Source organism: Scyliorhinus canicula, chromosome 13 (assembly GCF_902713615.1).
Source record: "Scyliorhinus canicula chromosome 13, sScyCan1.1, whole genome shotgun sequence".
Lineage (NCBI taxonomy): Eukaryota > Metazoa > Chordata > Chondrichthyes > Carcharhiniformes > Scyliorhinidae > Scyliorhinus > Scyliorhinus canicula.
The window spans coordinates 12,347,965-12,364,181 of record NC_052158.1 but is presented as its reverse complement, the minus strand read 5'-3'; the positions used below and the strand labels follow the sequence as shown (position 1 = coordinate 12,364,181).

Here is a 16,217-nt window from a genome sequence, read left to right as displayed (position 1 = left end):
TAATCTATGAGCTAAATCCAGCATATAGTTACCACTCACAAGTTATCTTCCAGTTTGGGAAAACCTTTCTTCAGTTCAGCTCAGCGTTTCTTTTTCAGTTTTTTTTTCATAGCAGCATTCAGCACCAACTTGTTTTCGGGGGAGCATGCTTAATAATAATCTTTATTGGTGTCACAAGTGGCTTACATTAACAATGCAATGAAGTTACTGTTAAAAAGCCCCTAGTCGTCATACTCCGGCACCTGTTCGGGTGCACTGAGGGAGAATTTAGAATGTTCAATTCACCTAACGCGGCTATAGTCGTACCTGCTTACTAGCTTTCCTGTCCTGTACTCAGTCACTCTGCTATAGATATAATTTTTCCCCCTTGACGTGATTCTGTCTTAATAACACCATAGGCTTTTAGCATATAGGTGAAAGTTATTTTCTTAGCTCCACTATTTCTATACATGATTGTTCATTCCCGAGTCACTAAGATAAACACTTGTTTTCCTACTGCTATGCTAATTCGCATATCACCCCCCCCCCCCCCCCCCCCCCGCTCCTTCTGACAGCTGCACTCATTGGTTCCCCTTTTATCCCATTTTATTTTTGATCTCAATTTTACTCAATTCTTGAATCTTCCATTTATTTATTTATTTATTTATAATTTCTTTCATAATCTTTATTGTCACAAGTAGGCTTACATTAACACTGCAATGAAGTTACTGTGAAAAGCCCCTAGTCACCACATTCCGGCACCTGTTTGGGTACACGGAAGAGAATTAAAAATGTCCAATTCACCTAACCAGTACGTCTTTGACAATCCTTATTTATCCTTGTTAAAATCCTTCCTCATTTTGAACATCTCCATCAAATACAATTTTATTCTGCTCTCTTCTAGGGAGAAATATACCCTCTTTCTCCAGGTAGCTAAAGCTTTATATCCATGGAATGAGGCTGAAGATGCAGCAGAACATTTACTCACACTTTTCAGGATTGACAAGTGGTGAATATGGGTAGGGTTTGGTGTTTAACGTATGACACATACAATGAGGCAGTAAAGGAAATCATTGAGGTTATTGCAGTTCTTCCCTTTACCTTCCCAAGCCTTGTGAAGTTATTGAAACAAAGATTTGTCCTCTTAAGTCAGCATTGTACTTTAAGATGTTCTGCTCGCACTTCAATTTTTTTTTCCAGTGAATATGGAGAATGTGTATAAAGGCTTCGCTGTTGGACCTGTTCCATTTCTTGTTGGCTGGATCTGCCAGGGAATAGTTCAACCAGGACGTGGCCCATCTCTGGTATTATAAAATCAGCAGAGGGTAAATCCTAGACCAGTGGTGGCCTGTGAAATTGCAAAGGGGCCATCGGGATCAACAAGAATTTTTAACATGGCCATCCGTGGTAATGGACAAAACCAACCTAAACCCTGTAGTTGCAGGAAGGATTTGGAATCACAGAAATGTACAGTGCAGAAGAGACCCTTCGGCCCATCAAGTCTGCACCGACAAATGAAAAACACCTTAATCCTAATTCCATTTGCAAGCACTTGGCCCATAACCTTGAATGTTATGTTGTACCAAGTGCTCATTTAAAAAAATATAAATTTAGAGTACCCAATTAATTTTTGCCAATTAAGGGGCAATTTAGTGTGGCCCAATCCACCTACCCCGCACACCTTTGGGTTGTGGGGGCGAAACCCACTGAAACACAGTGAGAATGTACAAACTCCACGCAGACACTGACCCAGGGCTGGGATCAAACCTGGGACCTCGGCGCCGTGATGGAGCAGTGCTAACCACTGTGCCACCGTGCTGCCCCAGGTGCTCATTTTCTTAAGGATATGAGGCAATCCGCCTCCATCACCCTCCCAGGCAATGCATTCCAGGCAGTGTGGGTAAAAAGGTTTTTCCTCAAATTCCTACCATAATCTCCTGACCCTCACCTTGAACTTGTGTCCTTTAGTGACTGACCCTTAAAACTAAGGGGAATAGCTGCTCCGATCCACCCTGTCCATGCTCCTCATAATCTTGTACACCTCGATCTGGTCGGCCTTTAGTCTTCTCTGCTCCAGCGAAAACAACCCAAGCCTATCCAACCTCTCTCCATAACTTTAAATGTTCCATCCCAGGCAAGATCCTGTGAGTCTCCTCTGTTTCCTCTCCAGTGCAATTACATCCATCAGCATGTGGTTGCCAGAATTGCACACTGTACTCGAGCTGTGGCCTCACCAGAATTCTATACACTCCAATATGACCTCCCGGGTTTTGTAATCTATGCCGCGATTGATAAAGAGTCTCGTATGCCTTTTTAACCACCCTATTAACCTGCCCTCCCACCTTCAGTGCCTATGGACAAACACATCAAGGTCCTTTTGTTTCTCAGAACGTCCCAGTGTCATGCCATTCATTGAATACTTCCTTTTCAAATTACTCTTTCCAAAGTATATTACCTCACACTTGTCAGGGTTAAATTCCATCTACCACTTATCTGCCCATTTGACCATCCTATCTATACTTGCAAACCAAGACAATCAACCTCACTGTTAACCATCTGTCCAATCTGTGTCATCCGCAAACTTAACTGATCCTACCCCCACATAGTCATCAATGTCTTTATATAAATGATAAATAATAGGGGACCCAGCACAGATCTCTGTGATACACCACTGGACACTGGCTTCCAGTTACCAAACTAGCCATCTGTCATCACCCTCTGTTTCCTACAACTAATATTATGGGCCAGGGTTTAGAGAACAGCAAAGTATACCATGGAGTTCACCTGACCCACAACAATTAATAGATTTTGGTTATGGGGAGCACAAGGGCCCACTTTACAAATGTGATACAACAGAGATGTAAAGTATTTTTAAACAAAACAATGTTTATTCTAGGAATCCAGTTAACATTTATAAACACACAGTAAACAGTTTATCAACTACCAACACAAATAATACCCACAGATACAATACTCTATAGGTAACCCTTAATAACTTTCCTAACAACATGCAGAAGCCAAAGACACTTTTAGTTTTGCATTCCTTACGGAAACAGGTATTACTTTGAAATCATCAAGTGATCTGGAGACATTCTTTAGCACACAGAGAGAGAGGCCAAAATACACTTGGTTCAAATGCAGCTCTCCAACTGAAAACAAAACGAAAACTCAGAGCCAAAAACAACTTCCAGCTCAAAACTAAAGTAAAAAGCAGCGCTAGAGCCCAGCTCCATCCAGACAATGACATCACTGCAGCCACTTGAGAAGACAAACATTTCTTAAAGTGACATTCCCATAACACTAAGCCAACTTTGAATCCACCTTGTCAAATTCCCCTGTATCCCATGTGTATTTTCTTTCTTCATAAATCTTCCATGTGGGAACTTATAAAGGCTTTGCTGAAATCCATATAAAGAACATCAACTGCACAACCCTCTCTACACACCTGGTCACCTCTCCCTGGTTATCCGCGTCCAATTGATACACTTATAGAATACCTTGGGATTTAACCTACTTTTACCAGCCAGTTTCACAAAGCCCCTTTGCTCTCCGAATTGTTTTCTTAAGTTCCTGCACTTTCTGTCTCTACTAATGCGTCAGCTCATTTGTTCCCCTTGTACCTGTTAAAGGCCTCCCTTTTCCTTCTCATCGTTTCCTGAATATCTCTGGCCATCCACGGTTTTCTTGGCTTGTTACTCCTTCCTATCAACCTAGACGGAACATGTTCCTTTTTGAATGCCCCACTGCTCTTCTGTAGATTTCCCAGTCTACCTTGGTTGATTCTGCCTTATTTTACTAAAATCCACTCTTCTCCAATCCAAAACCTTTTTTTGCAACTTGCTTATTTCTTTGTCCATAACAAGCTTAAATTGTACCAAGTTGTGGTTGCAATTACTAAAATGCCACCCCAACCGCCTGTCTGGCATAATTCCCCAGAATTAGGTCCAGCTTGGACCCTTGTTGGACCCTCTACATATTGACCTAAAATGTTCTCCTCTATACATTTGAAGAACTCCAGTCCATCTAAGCCCTTAACACTGTGACTATCCCAATTAGGAAATAATTGGTAAAGTTGAAATCACCTAATCTAATTACCCTATTGTTAATTTTGCACACCTCCACAAATGGCGCATATATTTGCTCCTCAATTTCCCGCTGACTATCTGAGGGTTTATAATAAACACCTAGCAATGTGGCTATCCCTTTTTTATTCCTCAACTCTACCCACAAAGCTTCATTTGATGCCCCGCCAAGATATCATCTCGCCTTACTGCAGTAACTGACTAATAATGGAATGGCTCCTCCTTTTTTACCCCTTCCTCTGTCTTGCTGAAGAGTCTATAATTTGGGATATCGAGCTGCCAATCCTACCCCTCCCTCAACCACATCTTCATGTTGGCTATTATATCATAATTCCATGTGTCAATCCTTGCCATTAAATTGCCCGGTTTACCTGTCATACCCCTGGCATTAAAGTAGAGGTCATCCAATCTTGTACTCCCTTGAAGCTTACTGCCGCCGCTGTATTCCCTCTGACCTGATTGTTTTCCTGTATTATGCTGTATCCCTATTCGGCAGTCTGTGTCTCCTACCGCTGCTGAATTAGTCTAAACTCCTTCCAACAGCACTAGAAAACCTGCCGGCTCTGGATCGCATGTAGACTGCCCCGCTTGTACGGGTCCCATCTTCCGCAGAAACTGTCCCAGTGATCCAGGAATCTAAATTTTCAGAGATCAGGGCCAAGTGGGACACGGGCCACACTTCCACCTGCACAGTTGTTGTGTTGAAAAATATAGGACCTGGTGCACCACCAGCAAAGCAGGAATGGGTGTGGTGGGGAAAATTAGTGAAATGGATCAGGCCTTTGCAGGAAACAGAATAGAATGAATCAGAATGCAAATTAATTGTAGAGTCTCTGAACTCTCAACCCTGGAACTCTCTTTAACAGCACTGTAGAGTGCAACTCCACCACACATCAGCAGTTCAAGGAGGCTTAGCCCCACCTTCTCGAGGCCAACTTGAGAGGCATCATAAAAGGTGGCCTTGCTAGATACACCCATATCTGTCAGAATGAATTACAGAGGAATAGATAATTGCAGTCACATCCATTGCACAAATGGAGAAAAGTGGCAGAATTGCATGGATGTTAGAAATTAACCCTTTTGGGTGAGAGAGTAGTGCAGTTATGACACACTTCAAAGAACATCTCTGAATTAGAGCTGGAGAATAAAACCGCATCGCCCTAACCTGAAACTGGAGGATCTCTGGAATGAAGCTGGATAGAATTAAAACCAGGAGTGCTCCACATATCTGAAAAGACAAGTTTATCGGGAACTGATAGGTTAATCTTTAACCCTATTTTCTCCTCAACTCAAAGGACACGGGCTGAAAACTTATTATGCAACTGAAAAGGTTAATATTGACCTGGAGCCGCAGTCATTAACAATCAATGTGTATTGGCAAACCAGATTAACTGCTTTGAGCTAACGATTCCTGATTGAATAAACTGAATTAATTAATTAACCACTCTGACAAATGTATAGTCTGTGACACAAATCTGGAATAATTCTTTTATTGATATATCACCGATGTCCTGCATTGACACCGCCATAAGGTTACACATTCATTCGTACCGAAAAAGCGCAGTAGATGTAAACCATCATGAAACAACAACATTTAAACACCCGGATGCACTTGCTGCTAAAATGTATCACAATCTGTGAGCTGCATAGGATTTTACTTGGAAATAGAAACTTTACATTGTGTCAGAGATTTAATGTCAATTAACCATGTAACTTCAACTCAGATTGTTTGCATTTATGTAATTGAACAGTAAGGTTGATCCTTTCATTAGCAACCCCGCAGTATCCACTCCTCTCCATCAGGATGGTTAACTGGAGTATCTGGCTATCCATATTAGTCTAGAGTCTATAGGTAAGGCGAGGGTGACTAAACGACATCAACATTTTCAGTTGAACTAAGACCAAGTATGTATTTGTATCAGGTAGATAAAGCCTGGTGACAGTGATTGTATTATTTGAAGAGGGTACTAAACCAATGGGTAGGGGGGATGTCTCTGGATATATTTTTGTGTGAAATTCCAGAAGACATTTGATAAGGCCTCAACTGTTTACCTCGTTTATTCATGACTTGGGTGCGATAGAAAGCCAGATATCCAAATTTGCTGGTGACAGAAATATAGGCGACATTGTAAGCAGTGATGGAAGCATAAAATCACAAATAGATTATTAGATTAAATGAATGGGAAAACTGGCAAATTGATTACAATGCAGATAAATGTGAGATCATCCCATTTTGAATCTGGAAAGGGTACTTCCTAAAATGGTGAAAAGTAACAACAGTGAATGTTGAGAGAGACTGCAGGGTCCAGGTATATAGATCACTGAGCGGAAGAGGTGGTGTAGTGGTAATGTAACTGGACTAATAATCTGGAGGTTCAGGTTTATACTTTGGGTACCTGGGTTCGATTCCTACCATGGCACCTGATGGAATTTAAATTAAACATTAAAAAAAAATCTGGAGATCAGTAATAGCATGAAACTAGAATTATCAAATCATTGAATTTACAGTGCAGAAGGAGGCCATTTGGCCTATCGAGTCTGCACCAGCCCTTGGAAAGAGCACCCTACCTAAGTCCATACCTCCACCCTATCCCCGTCACCCCACCTAACCATTTTTGGACACTAAGGGCGATTTAGCATAGCCAATCCACCTAACCTGCACATCTTTGGACTGTGGGAGGAAACCGGAGCACCCAGAGAAAACCCACGCAAACACGGGGAGACCGTGCAGACTCCGCACAGACAGTGGCCCAAGCCTGGAATTGAACCTGGGACCCTGGAGCTGTGAAGCAACTGTACTAATCACGATGCTACCGTGCTGCCCTTAATTGGACTACTATTATTGATGGTCATAAAAACTCACCAGGTTTACTGTCCTTTAGGAAAGAAAATCTGCCTTCCTTACACCATGACCTATATGTGACTCCAGACCCACAGCTATGTCGTTGGTTTTTATCTGCCCACTGAAGTGGGCGAGCAATCACTCAGTTATAGCAATAAGGGATGGGTAAAAAATGCTGGCCTAACCAGTGATTTTGCATCCCATGAACAAGTAAAAACAAATTGCCATTAGCCCCTACAGAAAGTAGTCCAAAAGAGTAATTGCCAGCTTTTATAGCTAGAGCACTAGAATAAAAGAACACAAAAGCTACATAAAGTCCTGGTTAGTCTACATCTGGAGTATTGTGAGCAGTTCTGGACTCCGTACTTTAGGAAGGATACATTAAGCAAGAATGATACTTGAAAGCTAAGGTTTAAATTATGAGAGATATTGTATTCCCTGAAAGTTACAAGGTTAAGTGATGATTTGATAAGGTTTTCAAGATAGTAAGGAGAACAGATAGGATTGATACAAACCACGCAAACACTGGGAGAATGTGGAAATTCCACATGGATAGTGACCCAGGATCAGACCCGGGTCCTCAACGCCGTGAGGCAGCAGTACTAACCACTGCGCCACCATGCTGCCCTGTGTGTGTCACTTATACCAACATATAATTGAGCTAGAAATTGAGATTATTCTTTAGATAGACCAAGGAATAAATTGTTTCAGATTTTAGATGTTGTATAATCCAGCACTAGGTGAAAAAGATTCATAAACTTGCATAAGCAAAAGGCATGGGCATTAGACAAATACTTTGCTTGCTAAAAGACACAACAAACAATTTGGAAATAATCATCTAGAAAGAATGAATGACTTGAAAAAATGTTAAGAAAAATACTACACGCGAATTAATGATATTAATAGGGACAAATCGCTTTGACCTGATGGCCTATACCCTCAGGTTTTCAAAGAGACAATAGCAGATAGTGGCTGCATTTGATTAAGGATTAGTCAATGGAAAAACCCAGAGTAGGAATAACATTTGTGGGATGACTGCTTGTAACTAATAGGGTAGAATAATGATCGGTACTTGGGTCTAAATTATTTATAATCTGTATTAATGGCTTGTGTGGAGTAAATATGTGTCTAGGTATGCCAATGATACAAAGTCAGGTGGGAGAGAGCAAGCATCGAGGAGGATGTACACAAAGACTGGAGGAATGGTGGGCAAAATGACAGATTTCATGCAATGTGGCAAAATATGAAGTTTTTCCTTTATGTGGAAAAAAACATTTTAAAACCTATTTTTGATAGGCTGGGAATTGTTTGTATTCAGAGAGACCTGGATGCCCTTTATGGATCATGGAATGTTAATAGCAAATAGGAAGGTAAATTGTGTGTTAGCTTTTGAGATATCGAAGTATGAGTAACAGTGCCTAATTACAATTAGAGAAGACATTGGTGAAGCCACACCTGGAGTACTCCTTACGTACAGAAGGAGCTACTTGCCATAGAGGTAAGTGAATTAAGTCTGCTCAGAGGATGAGGGGATTGTCGTATCAAAAGAGATTGAGCAGACCAGGCCTATATTCCCTGGAAGAATGGGAGGTGCCCTATTTTAAAGATGAAAAGAACCTAAGGAACTTCATAGAATTGACATGCAGAAGGAGGCCACTTGGCCCACAGAGTCTGCACTGGCTCTAGGAAACAGTTTAAGCCTATTTGTCCACCCTATCACCGTAACGCAGTAAACCCATCTAACCTTTTGGCCAGTCCACCTAACCTGCACATATTTGGACTATGGGAGGAAACCGGAGCACCCGGAGGAAACCCAATGCAGACAGTCACCCGAGGCCAGATTGAACCGAGGATCCTGGAGCTGTGAGGCAACAGTGCTAACCACTGTGCCACTGAGAACACAGGGTAATTTCTGAGGAAATGTTTCTGTAACTGAACATTGACTCTTAGATTCAGAATAAGGACCGAGATTAGAAAAACCTTCTTCAATTAAATGGTTGTGATTTTATTTTGTACAAATCTAATGCGCCCAATTAAAGGGGCAATTTTAGCATGACCAATCCACCTACGCTGCACACCTTTGGGTTGTGGGGGTGTGACCCATGCAGTCATGGGGAGAATGTGCAAACTCCACATGGGCAGTGACCCAGGGTCAGGATTGAACCTGGGTACTCAGCGCTGTGAGGTAGCAGTGCTAACAAATGTGCCACCGTGCTGCCATTAAATGGTTGTGAAGTATGGAGTTCTCGAACCCCAGGGAGTTGTAATTGTCAGTCATTGAATATATTCAAGACAGAGGTTGATAGATTAAGGATTCGGAGTTCAAGTAGAAGATCATCCATGATCTTGTTGAATGGCAAAGCAGACATGAAGGACCAAATGGCCTGCCTAATCCCTTCATAATAGCAATGTGGGTGTATATGCAGCCCTTCAAGAAAGTAGCTTACCATGATTTTCTCAAGGGCGTTTAGGGATGGACAACAAATGCCAGCCTAGCTAGTGACACCCACATCTAGTGAAAGAACAAATTATTATTTTTTTTTTAATGACTCCAGCCCCTTATTTATAAGATTACTCTTCATAGAGGCAGAAGAAATAAGGAAATGAAAACTGAATGTTCCTTAATAGGTACAAGGCAACAAAGCAAAACAGTTACTGAAGTGATTTTATACCTCCACTTGGTAAAAAACAATGGAACTATACCCTTTAATGTTACTGGCCTTTTATCTGGAGAATTTTCAATGCTCCTGGGTTTTTCTTGCCAAAATTCCATCCCGGATCAAAAATAGGAAAGATTCTTTCAGTAAAAGTATGGGTAAAAGTGTGGAGATGGGACATATTGTCTGCATTGTAAAATGACACCTGTCCACCCTCATAGTCCAGGTAAACTCCAATCTTCTGGGGTTTTACACTCAGGGTGAAGGTGGTCCATGAGGGGGATGTACTAGCAAAATATTCACTTCCATTTCCGAGCCCCATTGTCCAGTATCCGGTCTCAGGTTTTGGGTCTATTTCCCCTTTCCTCTTGGCCGACTCTCGGGTCACTCCCAGACCCCACTCAGTCTTGTTGCCCACCTCCACCTCCCAGTAATGTCTCCCTGATGTGAATCCCTCCGATCCCAGTACATAGGCCCAAGAATCAAACCTCTGCGATGTGTCAGGGAGTGTCTGCCTTTTGTCTCCAAGTCTCACACTGGTCCAGTCCTCAGACAGGAAGAGTTGGGGATTCGCTGTGTTAGGATCTAGGATTAGAGAAGCTGGAACTGGGGAAAAGTTAAAATAACATAGTCAGTGATTCCGTTCTTGTTTTGCTCTTTATTAAAACTCTTATCTCCCAGCCTCTGTAATATTTCCTTTATTTTGAAATTCCTATCTTTCAAATTTGTTCAAGACATTCCTGCTCTCAGTCTGTGTACTCTCCTCCAGCCTCATGAATCTCCAAAGTATGTGTTTTTCTAATTCTGGCTTCTTGAGGATCTGTGATTTTAATGATCCAACCATTGGTTATTATGCCCTCAACTTCAAACTGAAATTCAAACTGAAGCCTTGGAATTGCCTTCTTAAACCTCTCTACGTATTTTTCCACCTTTAAGACATTTTTAAAAACTACCTTTTTGACTAATCTTCAAACATCTCCCGTAAAATTGCCTTATGCATTCGAGGACGAGAGTATTTTGATAAGAGGTAGCAAATTTAAAACAGAGTTGAGGAGAAAGTACTTCTCCCAAAGTGTTGTGAATCTGTGGAATTTGCTACCCCAGAGTGTGGTGGATGCTGGGTCAGAGTAAATTTAAGGAGGAATTAGATTTTTAATTGGTAATGACTTGAAGGGTTATGGAAAACGGGCAGGACAGTGGCGTTAAGGCCAGGATGACATCAGCCATGATCCAATAATGGAGCAGACTTGACGGGCTAATTGGCCTAATTCTGCTCCTATATCTTATGAACTCATGTGCCTTGGTGTCAAATATTGCATTATTAAGCTCCTGTGACCAACCTTAGGATATTTAATTATCTATTGGCTCAAGGTACAAGTTGCCATCTGATAGCAGGCTGTGGCAGAGTGGCTACAGTAGCTCCAGACTGAGAGACCCTCTGCTCCGGAACCAAAGGGTCAAAGGGAAGAGGTTGCAGGAAGGTCTACATACAGCACATCAGACACACTACCCTCATTGACCCTCTCCATTTGAGTTTTCTGTATCACAAATTTCTGTCACAAATTTGCTCTATTCTCATGCTGAGAGCTTTGCAGAGTTTTAAATAGGAAAACAGGATGATCTTTACCTGGACAAATGTTTGCTATCATTTCTTTCCACACAGTGTACTGTAGAGGGCCTTTGAATATTCCCAGTAACACAGAAGCTGGTACCACCGACTGTGCAACACCATGAGCATTAATCCTGTGAAGATAAAGCCTTCGATAAAATTTCATCACTTTGTGGCTGATTACTAAGTTGACTTAAGTATGAACACAGTGAATACATACCTTTTGTCTTTGGAAACCTCCTCTTGAAGTAGAAGAGAATCATGGGTCTGAGGAATGATATGGGAGAGGATAATCAGAAGATGGTGACACAGCCAATATGTCATTTACTTGTCTCTGTCAAATGACTACACAAATTAGACAAGGATAACGCAGCACAAATTAGCAAAACAAAGAGGTGACATGGTAAGAGTAGTGGAGACTGATATTCTCAAAAGTTAAAAGTTTTATCTGGCTTCATTTCTCCCTCTTGTTTAATGGGTGATGGGCTAACGGGCTCTCGGAACTGACACACATCTGTTACTCCAGGATTTCAGTTCCCAGCTCAGTTTGATATGAGGGGTAGGAGGAGTGACCAGCACTCCAATGCTTAGGTAGTGATCAGAGCAAACAATTGAGTAATATCATGTATAAATTTCAGCACCAGTACAATGCCAAGTGTGTAGGAATATGTCTCAGCCATTGGCTGATCGAACTAAACAGCAAGTTCTCTTATTTGTTTGTAATAGTAAGAAGTCTTACAACACCAGGTTAAAGTCCAACAGGTTTGTTTCAGATTACTAGCTTATGGAGCGCTGCTCCTTCCTCAGGTGAAGCAGCACACCCCCGAAAACTAGTGATTTGAAACAAACCTGTTGGATTTTAACCTGCTGTTGTAAGACTTCTTACTGTGCTCACCCCAGTCCAACACCAGCATCTCCATATCATTGTTTGTAATAGGCAGGGTACAGACCATACTCCACCAGCCACGCTTGCAAAAGTCTACTTTTCGATGTGATTCCGCGATTTGCCAACAATTACTGAACAATCCTGAGTGCACTAATATCTGCACTAACAACCAATTTAAGATATCTTAATCAGCTGAACTCCTAATGTGGCACACTAGCTGGAAGCAAGATACATTTTTACAGACACCCTCTGAATATAGAAGAGGATTGGGTGTGTAAACAGCATTGGGAAGTATTACAAAAATGCTGAAAACCATAGGAGTCGCCTGTGCAGAGCACTGAGAATAAAGTGAAAGATACATTTTCAGGTATGACAGGTGAAGCGGAGGAGCTCATGACAGCTAAGATTTTTCTATTTCATCTAAAAAATGATCTTCAGAGTCACAAGAGGCTTACATTAACACAGCAATGAAGTTCTATATATTCTATTGTATAAATAGTAGTTAGTTATAATTGAGAACTAACTATCTTCAAAAAGCTAAATGTATTTTTTTATGCTTTCATGGGATGCAGGCATTTCTGGCAAGGCCAACATTTGTTGCACATCCCTGGTTCCTCCAACTGAGTGGCTTGCTGGACCATTTCAGAGGGCAGTTAACAGTGAACTAAATTGATGTGGTTATGGAATCATATGTACGCCAAGTCAGGTAACCATGGTAGACTTCATTCCCTAAGGGACATTAGTGAACCAGATGGGTTTTTGTAATCAACAACAGTTGTTATGATCACCATCATTGAAACTATCATTTGTTCCAGATTTACTAATTGAATTTAAGTTCCATGAGCTCCTATAGTGGGATTTCACAGAATCACAGAATTGATACTGTGCAGGAGGAGACCATTTAGCCCATTGTGTGCGTATCAGCTCTCCGAATATGGAAGTACCAGTACGAGTAACATTCCCCTACCTTGTCCCCCTAACTCTGCACATTCTTCATTTTCAGATAACAGTCTTTTGAACCTGCCAATTGAACTTGCCTCCACCACACTCTCAGGCAGTGCATTCCAAAATTTAACCACTCCCTATTTTAAAGTTTCTCCATGAATCACTTTTGGTTCTTTTACCAATTACTTTAAAAGCATGTTGTCTTGTACTTAATCCTTTCATAATTGGGAACAATTTCTCCCTATCTACTCTCTCCAGACCACTCATGATTTTGAATAACTCTATCAAATCATTGAATAGCTCCATCAAATAAATTTGACCTCAACAAATCATTAAATACTTCTATCAAATCTCTTTTCAGCCATCTTCTCTCTGAGGAAAGGGAAAATGCTGGAAAATCTCAGCAAGTCTGGCAGCATCTGTAGGGAGAGAAAAGAGCTAACGTTTCGAGTCTGATAACTCTTTGTCAAAAGCTTTGACAAAGAGTCATCAGACTCGAAACGTTAGCTCTTTTCTCTCCCTACAGATGCTGCCAGACTTGCTGAGATTTTCCAGCATTTTCCCTTTCGTTTCAGATTCCAGCATCTGCAGTAATTTGCTTTTATTCTCTGAGGAAAACAGTCCTAACTTTTCCAATTATAACTGAAGCTCCTCGACCCTGGAACCATTCTTGTGAATCTTTTGTGCACTCTCTAATGCCTTCACATCCTTCTTAAAGTGCAGCACACAGAACTGGGTGCAATACTTGAGCTGAAGCTGAACTAGTGGCTCATACAAATTCAACATGACTTCCCTGCTCTTGTACTCTATGCCCCAGGATACTGTACACTTTATTAACTGCTTGCTCAACCTGTCCTGCCACCTTCAATGGTTTCTGCACATATAAACCCAGGTCCCTCGACTTCTGCACCTCGTTTAGAATTGTACTATTTATTTTATTATTAGTGTGATCTTCCGGCAGTTCACGTCGGCAGGATCTTCTGTTCCGTCCGACTGTACCTCTGCGCTGCAGGAAACGGGAAAATCCCATTGAGAGGGGCTGGACCAGAATATCCTGCCGCCAGCCGGGTTGGGGGGGGGGGGGGGGGGGTTGCCCCCCGCCACTGAGAAACATGCCAAGGGGAGGCTAGTGAATCTCGCCCCGTCTCTCCATGTGCTTCTTGGCAAAATGAATTTATTCATATTTCTCTGCATTGAACATCAACTGTCACTGTTCTGCCTAATCCATCGACTTGTCTAAATCCCTTTCAGGTTCCACACTATCCCCCTCACAGTCCACAATGCTTCCAAGTTTTGTATCATCCGCCAACATTGAAATTGTACTCTGCACACCAAGGTCTATATTATGAATATATATCACGAAAAGCGAGGAATCAAAAAAGTTAAGTATATACTAGGTCTATATATAGGTTACTATATATAGCATGTAGTATAGTATAGTATACATACTATATATATATATAGGTTACTATATACTAACTGATTGGAAAGCAAATAAAATGTACTTCCTAATTATCAAGACCACTGGATTTCTAAAAACATCTAAACAAATGGATACATATATTGGGTAAGATGGAAATAACAAAGTAAGCAGGGGATAGTAACAACAAAAGGCTTCAAATTTGTATTAAATGTAAAAATATGGAAACTAAATATCAAATACGAAATTAATCATGAGGCATTGAAGATTAACCGAAATAAAAATTCTAAATGTAAAAAAGGCTCAACAGTAACTTCCAAAATGCAACTGGATACATAATTTTGAAGGAAATTAATTTGCAGAGCTATGGAGAGTACGGGTGTGGTCTTCACTAAATATCTCTGACCTTGTACAGTGACTGTTGACAATTATATTAACTTAAGGTTACTTTAAATTAAATGACCCCTTACCTTCAGAAATAGGATGGTGTCTTGCTCCTCCAACTGTCTCTGTAACTTTGCTAGCTCTCGTTCAACCCGAACTAACTCCTGGTGGATTCCACGGAGATTTTTCTCCATAATTTTCAAAATTCTCTCCTCTTCTCCCCTGAGATCTCTGAGTAAACGCTGCTCTTTCTCAGTGAGAATCTGGTGCATTTTACTGAACTCGGATGTGATGTGGGTCTGCAGACTGCTCGACTGTTCCTACCAAATGAAATGTGAAATATAATTAATGTCCCGCGATAAAGGGAACAAAACTACCCGAGATCCCAGAAATTCAGCACAGGGAGTCCTTACTTTAAATTCAGATATCAGTTGCTTCTGCCGACATCCGGTGTTCTGAACCGAGCCTTTTCTCCGTGTGGCCGATTCTAAAAATGGCTTCAGCTGATCCTGGAATTGGGAGACAAACTCAATGAATCAAAACTTCGAACAAGAAAGTAGTGAATTAAGAAAAATGGCCTGAAGTGAAACTTCCCCATTTTACCCTGTACGTCTCGACAGCCTCGTCAATCGGGAGGAAGTTGTGAGATTTGTGTTCCCGCGAATCTCTACAAATGTAACAGATCAATTTCTTGTCGGTTTCGCAAAACAGCTTCAGTTCTTCCCCATGTTTCTCACAGTGAAGTTTACTTGCTTTCTCTTTCGAGCATAGCTTCAAATTTCGGGCTTTCTCGACCAGGTTTGTTAAGGCCCTGTTTGCCCTGAGAGTCCTATCCTGCATTCTCGATCGACATTCCGGGCAGGTGTATGTTCTGATCTGGTTCCAGTACCCTGTGATACAGGAGCGGCAGAAGTTGTGCCCACACTCCAATATTACCGGATCAGTAAAAAAATCAAGGCAAACGGGGCAATTTAATTCATCGGCCCAATTCTCCGTCTTTCTGGAAGCCATGTCCGCAGTGAAGATTTCCCAATTGCAATCGGTTTCAGTTTCGCTGTTTGTGAGCTCGACGGGCCTGTTTCAGCTGCTGCACAAAACAGCACCATGTGCGCCGCACAATGGGGAATTAGGAGGTGGGCGTGGGACTGGCAGTGAGGAATCGGTCTTCTGGCAGATGGGGTGAACGACCGAAAGGGGGGTGGTGGAGGGGCGGAAAGCGGGAACCCCAAGAAACTTCAAATAGGTTTGAATCCTCATTTGGAAAGATTTAACAAACATACATAATCTTATGTAACAAGCAGCAAAATATCATATAGCCCACTATATTCGGGGAACCCGTCAGTTACAGGAAGAATTCCGATAATCCACTCCACACAAAGAAACCGCCAGTTACAGTGAGGTTTCAGATAACCC

At 41.6% G+C, this 16,217-nt stretch overlaps 1 protein-coding gene across 1 annotated transcript; it reads right to left on the bottom strand.

The window, feature by feature from the left end:
• Window positions 1-5,535: 5,535 nt before the first annotated feature.
• Window positions 5,536-15,925, bottom strand: LOC119975450 (zinc-binding protein A33-like). Its single transcript, XM_038815119.1, has 6 exons — window positions 15,408-15,925; window positions 15,218-15,313; window positions 14,891-15,124; window positions 11,390-11,436; window positions 11,188-11,303; window positions 5,536-10,166 (listed from the first exon to the last, which is right to left on the bottom strand). The coding sequence occupies exons 1-6, from the start codon at window positions 15,813-15,815 to the stop codon at window positions 9,616-9,618; spliced, it is 1,452 nt and encodes a 483-aa protein (XP_038671047.1). The 5' UTR covers window positions 15,816-15,925; the 3' UTR covers window positions 5,536-9,615.
• Window positions 15,926-16,217: the final 292 nt, after the last annotated feature.